The sequence below is a fragment of the Pecten maximus genome, chromosome 5 (assembly GCF_902652985.1).
Source record: "Pecten maximus chromosome 5, xPecMax1.1, whole genome shotgun sequence".
NCBI classification, from domain to species: domain Eukaryota; kingdom Metazoa; phylum Mollusca; class Bivalvia; order Pectinida; family Pectinidae; genus Pecten; species Pecten maximus.
Window position 1 is genome coordinate 27,155,083 of NC_047019.1, and position 10,942 is coordinate 27,166,024.

At 35.9% G+C, this 10,942-nt stretch overlaps 1 protein-coding gene across 1 annotated transcript; it reads left to right on the plus strand.

Annotated features, from left to right (window-relative positions):
* Positions 1 to 5,524: 5,524 nt before the first annotated feature.
* Positions 5,525 to 10,463, plus strand: LOC117328378 (serine/arginine repetitive matrix protein 2-like). The gene is made up of 2 exons (XM_033885906.1): positions 5,525 to 5,661; positions 9,584 to 10,463. Exons 1-2 carry the CDS (start codon positions 5,525 to 5,527, stop codon positions 10,461 to 10,463), a joined length of 1,017 nt encoding a protein of 338 aa, XP_033741797.1.
* Positions 10,464 to 10,942: the final 479 nt, after the last annotated feature.

Below are 10,942 nucleotides of genomic sequence, written 5' to 3' on the forward strand. Positions count from 1 at the left end.
TAGCAGTGTTAAGTTGAAACCCTATCTATGTATACATCTTAATACTGCATCAGGTATGGGCCTCCATAAAAGCTATCATCATACATTTTCCATCCCTTACGATCCTAATACACTGAGGAGGGGGATCCGGTTACATCACTCATTATACTACGACCATATACGGTTGGGGTAGAGCAACATTCATGGGTTGTAACTCTAATGAATAATGCATTGCTTAATCAACACAAAAGATAACTTTTCATGTCCAAACATACAAAAAATAGTATACCTGTACCATTCACATCACATGTGATTAACTATTCAAATGTTGATCAGGAAATCTCTCAGGACACATACATGCACAACTACCGAAATGATTATCCTTAAGTACATGTAGTAAAATTTCTACTTAGTGTAAGATGTAGAGTTTTTAACCTGTTTTCACTGTTATTGATTTCGGCCTGGTTTTACACTGCTTCACCTATTTTTTTTTATCAAGTTATAAACAGAACAATTATCTATTGATGCCAAAATACCACAAAGAAACCAGCTCTGTCATGTAAGTACATCCTTCTACAATGGCCTTCAATGCATGCAAAAAAGACAGATAATCAGTGATCGATCGCTACATCAGTCTTATATTTTCATTGGCATTCATTACTGAAGATAGTTTTAATCGCCAAAGTGCTTTAGAGTACGTTTGGGTAGAGAACAAACATTTTGATGACCTTACCTAAAATACAATGCTGCAATCGAGAGTCACATAAATGTTTGAAAGACATGTATAATTCTCCTCCATACCAACACAGTAACACACATATCTAAAAGGAATGATATTCAAATTCACCCAACAGACAAATTGTATCATGTGGAATGAAATATTCAGATTTTATATTTTGAACAGACATTTAACAACATTTAAGACGCAAGAAGTAGACTAATCAAAATAAAAATCTCAAGACAATGGCATTTTCCTGGAACATTCCCACAAATAAACTTACTTCTGGGAACATACATGTAGGTAATTACTGGGCAAATGGAAGCATTACATGTGAAAAGACATCTAATGCTTGTTTCTTTTCCTGAAATCTCAATTACCCGCCTCTTGAGCATGAATCCCAGGAGACATGAACTTCAACACTGATTTATGTGTGGAAATGTTTCGTACTCAGGTACGTCATTAAAACCTATATAAGCCGACTAAACTGGTCAGAATTATACATCTTTCTATAGAAATAAGGCTATTATTGTGTAGAATACAATGCCTTCATAACAAAGTATTCCCAATGGATCAAATGCTGCTCCCTTATATACAAAATATCCACAATGCACCCAACTTTGAAATATACATCTTGTACATTTCAATACAGACAAAACTGTCTCCAAGAGATCCTATCTTAAAATATTACGAAGGCAAACAAAAATTAATCCGACCATTCCATAATAGATATTCTGGTCATTAACTAGGTCATTAACCTGTCATGGATCCATCCATTAACCTGTCATTAATCCAGTCATTAATCTGGTCACCAATCCAATCTTTAATCCAGTCATTAATCCAGTCATTATTCCGGTCACCAATCAAATCCAGTCATTAATCCAGTCATTACTCTGGTCACCGATCAAATCTTTAATCCAGTCATTAATCCAGTCATTACTTCGGTCACCAATCAAATCTTAATCCAGTCATTAATCCAGTCATTAATCTGGTCACCAATCAAATCTTTAATCCAGTCATTAATCCAGTCATCACTCTGGTCACCAATCAAATCTTTAATCCAGTCATTAATCCAGTCATTAATCCAGTCATTAATCTGGTCACCAATCAAATCTTTAATCCAGTCATTAATCCAGTCATCACTCTGGTCACCAATCAAATCTTTAATCCAGTCATTAATCCAGTCATTACTCCAGTCATTACTCCAGTCACCAATCAAATCTTTAATCCAGTCATTAATCCAGTCATTAATCTGGTCACCAATCAAATCTGTAATCCAGTCATGACTGTAAACATACATATTTTAGCAGTAATCTTATTTTAGCATTTTTCGTGCTTAAAGCATTCAGCTAAATTTTGATTCCACTAACCGTAATGTATCTACAGTAGTTTCTATGGAAATCATTATTGGTGTGCTAATTGATCATTCAGCTAATCTGTTTCTAATTTGAATTTGAGCTAAAATTTGAGTGTGTCAAATTAAGTAAGTTAACAGTTATCCTATCTTTAAACCAGCCATTCTGGTCATTAATCCTGTCATTTCATTAATCTGGTCATTAATCCAGTCATTAATCCAGTCATTAATCCAGCCATTAATCCATTCATTAATCCAGCCATTAATCCATTCATTAATCCAGTCATTAATCTGGCCATTAATCTGGTTATTATTCTGACTATTTGTTCGGCCATTGATCTTGTCATTAATCTGGGAATTAATCTGGTCATTAATCCTGTCATTTCATTAATCCAGTCATTAATCCAGTCATTAATATGGCCATTAATCTTATCATTAATCTGGGAATTAATCTGGTCATTAATTCAGTCATTAATCTGGTCATTAATCTGATCATTAATCTAGACATTAATCTGGTCATTAATCCAGTCATTAATCTGGTCATTAATCCAGTTATTATTCTGACCATTTTTCTGACCATTAATCTTGTCATTTATCTGGTCATTAATCCAGTCATTAATCTGGTCATTAATCCTGTCATTAATCCAATCATTAATTTGGTCATTAATCCAGTCATTAATCTGGTCATTAATCGAGTCATTAATCTGGTCATTAATCCAGTTATTAATCTGGTCATTAATCCGGTTATTAATCCAATCATTAATCCAGTCATTAATTTGGTCATTAATCCAGTCATTAATTTGGTCATTAATCCAGTCATTAATCTGGTCATTAATCGAGTCATTAATCTGGTCATTAATCCAGTTATTAATCTGGTCATTAATCCGGTTATTAATCCAATCATTAATCCAGTCATTAATTTGGTCATTAATCCAGTCATTAATTTTGTCATTAATCCAGTCATCAATCTGGTCATTAATGCGGCCATTTATCTGGTCATTAATCCAATCATTTACACCAGTCACTTTCCTGATCACTTTATCTGATCATTATTCTGAACATCAATTCAGCCTTACAGTCAACAATACTTATGTACCCAGATTCTGCATTTGAGGAACCGATTCTGAATATAGTATTAATCTACATCTGAGGAACAGCTTCCAGATAAAATATTAATCTAGCTTAACTGGAATGTAGTGTACTCTAACAAGCAATCATAATTACCAAGATTTAATAATAATGAATCAAAATACAAAACGTTTTTTTCAACCAATGTAGTCAACAATTACACACATTACTGGAGTACTGTTAAGTGATTTGATGGGATATTTTACTGGGGGTTATACAAGATGATAATAAGGCATTCTTTGTAATAACAACGGGTTAGCAGACCCCATACAACAGTTAAATCGGCGTATCCTAATGAGACCTTCTCACTAACACCATCTTCAACAGTGGATAAACAGTTCCCAATCAACATGATGATAACAATTATGCTTTCTACTTTTAGATTATCCATTCTTTAAAAAAAAAAGTAATCTCATGTTAGATAAGAATGCTTTTAATTAATGTGAAAAATTAAATGTCCAAATGACACTTGTAAACACAAATCTGTCTTATCCGACCCATTCTATACCAGATTCATTATAGTTGAAACACAAACCTGTCTTATCCGACCCATTCTATACCAGATTCATTATAGTTGAAACACAAACCTGTCTTATCCAACCCATTCTATACCAGATTCATTACATGTGAAACACAAACCTGTCTTATCCGACCCATTCTATACCAGATTCATTATAGGTGAAACACAAACCTGTCTTATCCGACCTATTCTATACCAGATTCATCACATGTCGAACACAAACCTGTCTTATCTGACCCATTCTATACCAGATTCATTACATGTGAAACACAAACCTGTCTTATCTGACCTATTCTATACCAGATTCATTACATGTCAAACACAAACCTTTCTTATCCGACCCATTCTATACCAGATTCATTATATTTGATAGACACAACCAGTCTTATCCGACCCATTCTATACTAGATTCATTACATGTGAAACACAAACCTGTCTTATCTGACCCATTCTATACCATATTCATTACATGTGAAACACAAACCTGTCTTATCCGACCTATTCTATACCAGATTCATTACATGTCAAACACAAACCTTTCTTATCCGACCCATTCTATACCAGATTCATTATATTTGATAGACACAACCAGTCTTATCCAGTTCATTCTATACCAGCTATAAAAAAACTTCCTAACTTACATATTTTTGTAAATATTTACAAAAACTCTATTAAAAACGTTCAAACTTTGTAGGTCTGCTTCACAAAGGTGACTGTAACAATGGCAGCCATTGCATCCATCCAACACTTGGCCAGGACCTTCTCAAGATGATTTCAGGAAAGTTAGCTGAATCCAACTGATGGAGCTCGAGAATAAGTTTAAAATTTGTTGTTGGTTTTTTTTTTAGGGACAGGATGCATCTATAGTAGCCATCTTGGATTTCAGACTGAATAAATAAAAACTTTTACTCAGTACCATCATCTCAAAACCATTTAAGTTAAGTTTGAGTTGAATCCTACGGGTGGAAAAAGTTCAAAATGGTTTTGAAGATGGCGGCCATGGTGGTCATCTTGGATCTCAGACTGACCCAAAAAATAACAACACTTGGTCAGGACCATCTCAGGATCAGGTCAAGAAAGTTTGAGCTGAATCCAAGAGGTGGAATTTGAGAAGTGTGAAATATGAAAAGTTAACGCTGACGAATGGCAGACAGCCACAGACAGAGCATGATGACTATAGTTCATGATTATAGATCAACGTGACCCTCCCTTTTAGGTCAGGATACCCTAAAATGCAAGCTATTCCATACCAAAAGTCACCATTAAACCAGGAAAGCAATGCATGCACTAGGTTTCATGAAGTTTTCCTAAATAATTTTGGAGTAATGCTTCAGAAACTGCAACATTTACGTATTTAACTATTTTTTTTCCATGGTAACAGGGAGAGTATGAAAAATTCAACACCTCCACACCAAAAAGCACCATTAAATCACTAGAGCGAATCTTATACCAGGTTTCATTTAGTTATATATCCTTAACAGTTTTGAAGTTATGCATTGGAAATGATAGGACGAACACACAGATGAAGGGGCACAAAAAAAAAGCCCATCGATTTTAATACCCCCAGCAAACGTGTTTCAGAGGCGATAACAATAAATGGTAATCAATTCAACTTTCTGTCCTGGTGTAAAATTGAATGTAAGTCAATTGCTTAAAGTTGGGTACCGTAACAAACACAGACATCAAAGATTGATACTCTACCGACTGAAGTTATACCAGACATCAAATTATTACAGGTATTTACTTCAACACAGAATGTCAGTTTACTATAAAGATGTGTCAGACATTTAATTACCCAGAGACAAGACATCAAATATCAGACAAGATGGCCATTGATAGCCAGTTACCATCTCCGAATACAAAAAGAAATTCTAATCAGCTGCCATTTCATGATGCAAATCTTAATGGAAGGCAGAGCTACGATCACAAAAGTCTCAAAAATTTCTATATGATAATAACCAGGTAAATCTGACCTACGTCTTCATAACTGTGGGTAATATCACACTATGGCATCACTGCACATGTACAAGCCAACCAACATCACATCTTGTTTATGGATAAAACTATGAATACCTATGAAAGGGATGTTTTGATGTCTGTTTGAGGTGCCTTTTCCCATTCAGAGGCATTTAAATGATGCAGATGTTCTTGACTTCAAACCACTTTTTATTATGACTTTAAAATCCTGTCTACAAAGAAAAAAAGAAGTGATAAATTATATGAAGAGGTCATCGTCAACATGTTTTAAATCATCTTTTTATTATTCACAATACAATTCAACAAACGTATGCAAAACTCATAAAACTCCTATCAAACATATTTCCCCATGTTTTGCATTCAATGAAAAAAATTTGAGTGAGCTATCTTTATTTCCATACAAAAAGAAACCTTGGAGAATTTCCTCATGGCAACCTTGAAATCTGGTCAAGGTCATATTAGAATCATATGACCTGAATGACCCAGATTTGTTGGCTCAACTGTTACCCATATATACTGTATCAGACACACAGGCTAGTTGTTATTTTATATATACAGTGGTCCCCCTCTTATGAGACCACCTATGGGACAGGCATCAGGTGGTCTTATAACGGGGGTGGTCTTTGTTGAGAGTTTTGTCATCTGAGTGACGTCAGTGAAGTCAATGATCACACAAGCTAGTACATATTACATTATATACATAGACAATTCATTGTGTTAAGTTAAAATGTGTTTTTAAATGTTCTCTGTCAGTAATGTTTTGAATTTGGTTTACTTGTTGCATGTGTAAATTATTTCACAAAATTTAAGTGTAACGTTATATCTCGAATAATAAGCAAAAAACGTAAATAGGCACGCTTGAGTGCAGGATCCACAAAATTACCCCCCTCATCCCTGAAAAATGTCGATCTCTAATGTAAAAATACAGAAAATTTGCAGGTACGAATAGCTGAAAAGCACCAACAAAACTAGTTATAGAAAAAAATACTTTAATCTGTTATTGTAAGCCGTAGTCCGAATTTTCTGACGATCTTACTACGTAGATACAAGGCAGCTTGCGATATTAATTAACATCAGAACCCTCGGATTATGTAAGCCGTTGAAGAGAAAATAAACAATAATCCAAGCTCGGGATCTGAGTTCGGCGTTTTACCGACATTGGTTCCAATGCAATCTTTCTTGCATTACCACCATTGTGTATCATGATCATTTCTAAAACACCGATCTTTTGTTTAAGTGTAAAAACTTTTCGTTTCTTGCCGACTGCTGAGGATGTTCAGCCATCTTTGTAATAAATTGTTTTCATTACCGGACAATGGTGCGCACGCATACAGGTAACAGGGGAGGTCACTCTAATGGAATTTCATCACGTTGTCTAGCTTAGTATACTGTAGTCCTACGTTGTACGTACAATTTAATAATAGCTTTGTATAATGGATACATTGTATACAGATTCCACAATATATTAAATTTGTGAAAATCACAACAAACCATTTGTCTACAAAAGGTAGGAGTAATTATCTTGTTTGTAAAAACATCGGTGGACAAAACAGCTCCCTAGCTGGCTATCGCAGTGTAAACAACCTGTCAATCCAATGTGTCAAATTTTACCTGGGTCCACGAATTTCAATGAGCTGGACGTTACACGCTTTTATTATTGATTTTTCTATAATTTGAATGTCTTAATGAAACTTTGCAAAAATCTTGGTCGTTCACGAGAGGGATACCAAAGTACATTTCACGTTTTTGGGACATGATTAAGCGGTCGTTGGTCGGGTTAGCGGGGTGGTCGTTTAGAAGGGGTAATTTATCGTTGGAAAACGTCGGTGAATGCGAAACTTGGTCGCATACAGGGAGTGGTCGTTCTTGAGAGTGGTCGTAAATAGGGGGACCACTGTATTGAAATATGTTTATGTTTAGATATTAGTTAAGTTAATTTCCAATGACATGGTCAATCATATGCAATTGCTTAAGTTTCATGGTCTGCTAAAACAGGCAATGCATTTTGCGAAACGTGTGCAACACCTAAATATTTCCTCAGAGTAAAACCAAAACGCTTGTCATTCTTGTCAGGTCAAAATTTTTGTAATAATGTTTTTAGAAAGTAAGAATGCAGAAAGTCACACAAAGCAAATAGCTAGTGTAATTGTAAGACAATGTAAAATTTAATTGTTAACATTTTTTCAGAATTTGTTATCAATGTTTATATTTGTGAATATAATAACCTCACTGCTATGAAGTTGTGGACAAGGTGATAAACTGTTTCCATTTGAGGATAACTTTCCTGCATCCAAGAAAATCATGCTGGGTTTTCTTCCGAAGTCCAAAGTCCATGTATTTCATCTAGAGGCAAAGCTGTTTGTTACTGCTTTCATAACTTCACTAGAGAGGCCTTGCACTTTCAATTCAATTCTTAATGTGCCATGTTTGAGAGAGAAAAATATGTTTATGCACATATAAGCTGTTATTACATTCTGAGAGTTGGCATGCAACACCGAACACATTTGATAACCCTGTGAACTTGAATGAAGTCAGAAATCAATTCATTTACTAAACAAACTTGTTGACCAGTCATCCCATCATTTATACTACTGGCCTAATATAGTCAATCTGATCTCCTTGGTAATTGATATGAAATTGTTAAAATATTTTAAGAAATTACACTCCTGTGACTTTAAAAGTCAGTCAGGATTTGACAAACTTATACGTCCTTCATCTCATCATTTATACTAATAGGCCGAATATCACGAACCTGGGCCTCTTGGTTATCGAGTTAAAAAACATTTTAAAGATTTTAACACATTTGCCTTTTTGTCAGATGAAATCATTAAAAGACTTATTCATCAAATTGACCTCAAAAATAGGTCAAGGTCAATCATTTAAACAAATTTGATTGTCAAGGTTACTAACGATCTCTTCAAAGTCATTCATCATTTCTCAAATTCTCCTTTACAGCTCAGGATCCACATGGTCCTGTTAGGTCTTCTTAGTTGTAAGGGCATTCATCAATTACGATCAATAACAAATATTTACCAGGCAGATGCTACTGTGTATGTTTTAAGGAAGATATATAGCCCCAGTATCTGTGGTGATATATACATGGTGACTAGTAAGGTCCAGACTACTAATTGCTTGAGAAATACAATACCCTGTGGTCAGTTCCTGACCTTATTAGGACCAATTGACCATGGCTGTCTGGATCCCACAAATCATACTTCCAAGGTCACAATATCTTCAGCTAGCCAAGGGTTCATCTTGTATACACCAAATTCATCCCTGACAGATTCACCCTTTTTCTTGGTATTTTTTGTTGCCGATGATCTAGTGAAGATAGTGAGGTATCCTTTCAATTTTTAAACTTTTAATGATGTTCCAAGTACTTGCTGCTAATGTATTTCCCTTGGTTGTCATTTACATTTGGATGTTACTGTCTATATACTGTTTATGTACTCGTTTAGGCGTACTCAAATCTTAGCACATGAACAGATAAGTGAAGTGATGAATTAGCACATTAATAAAAGTTGCCATAGAAAACGATATAAGAAACATCAATTAGTGCTATCATAATTTATCAGAAGGCTTTCAACATGGAAAGCTGTAAAATATGATCAATCCTAAAGTAATGTATGTTTACTCAATTATCCATTCCAACTGAGCAAATGCTGAAAATATTACTCCCAAATATTGTCCTTCTTTGGTTTTTGAGGTTTACAAAAAGAACATAGTTGACAAGGTGACTCGGTACTACCAATACTAAACTCAAAGGTGTAAACTTCCAATAAACTGTACATATGTATGTACTATATGTATTATATATTATATGGACTGTAAGACAATTTCATTAGATCCTCTGACAAAGTTTAGAGAAAGTAAAAAACGTATGTAAACAAAATGAACACTTGGCCAGCAAATATGAGGTCACGACAAACCCTCAGATCAAAAATGAGGTCACGACTAACCCTCAGATCAAAGATGAGGTCACAACTAACCCTCAGATCAAAGATTGGGTCACGACTAACCCTCAGATCAAAGATGGGGTCACGACTAACCCTCAGATCAAAGATGGGGTCACAACTAACCCTCAGATCAAAGATGGGGTCACGATTAACCCTCAGATCAAAGATGGGGTCACGACTAACCCTCAGATCAAAGATGGGGTCACGACTAACCCTCAGATCAAAGATGAGGTCACGACAAACCCTCAGATCAAAGATGGGGTCACGACTAACCCTCAGATCAAAGATGGGGTCACAACTACCCCTCAGATCAAAGATGGGGTCACAACTAACCCTCAGATCAAAGATGAGGTCGCAACTAACCCTCAGATCAAAGATGAGGTCACGACTAACCCTCAGATCAAAGATGGAGTCACGACTAACCCTCAGATCAAAGATGAGGTCACGACTAACCCTCAGATCAAAGATGAGGTCACGACAAACCCTCAGTTCAAAGATGAGGTCACGACTAACCCTCAGATCAAAGATGAGGTCACGACAAACCCTCAGATCAAAGATGGGGTCACGACTAACCCTCAGATCAAAGATGGGGTCACAACTACCCCTCAGATCAAAGATGAGGTCACGACTAACCCTCAGATCAAAGATGAGGTCACGACAAACCCTCAGATCAAAAATGAGGTCACGTCTAACCCTCAGATCAAAGATGAGGTCACAACTAACCCTCAGATCAAAGATGAGGTCAAGACTAACCCTCAGATCAAAGATGAGGTCACGACAAACCCTCAGTTCAAAGATGAGGTCACGACAAACCCTCAGATCATGGAATGACCATATCATGTTCTGTTAAACTTGGAATGGAAATTTACTGGAACAAAATACCATCAAGCTTGAAATATGCACAAGAACAGAAACCCTTAGAAGGGAAGCTGGAAGGTGAGGGGTAACAGGTACCATCCAAGAGATAGAGGGAACTCCCAAGACCCCCCAAGAGGCCTACAAAGCGGACCATTCACTTTTTCATTTGTAGTCATTATAAAAGACAAATGCCAATTAATAGGCTACATACACACTTACCTTGACTTTGGTCTGTGCCTGTGGGCTCATTTCTGGAGACTCCTTAGTAATTGATGTATTTTCCATATTATTTTCAGTGGCCGAATGTGTATCATTACATTTCGAAATCTCCACATTATTTGTGGAGGCACAACTCGTGACAACAACAAAAGAAGGGGCTTTTCTCGCGCCTGAGGCTGACAACTTTGATGCTGGGATGTTACTAGTACTTGATGTAATTCCAGTGAATGATG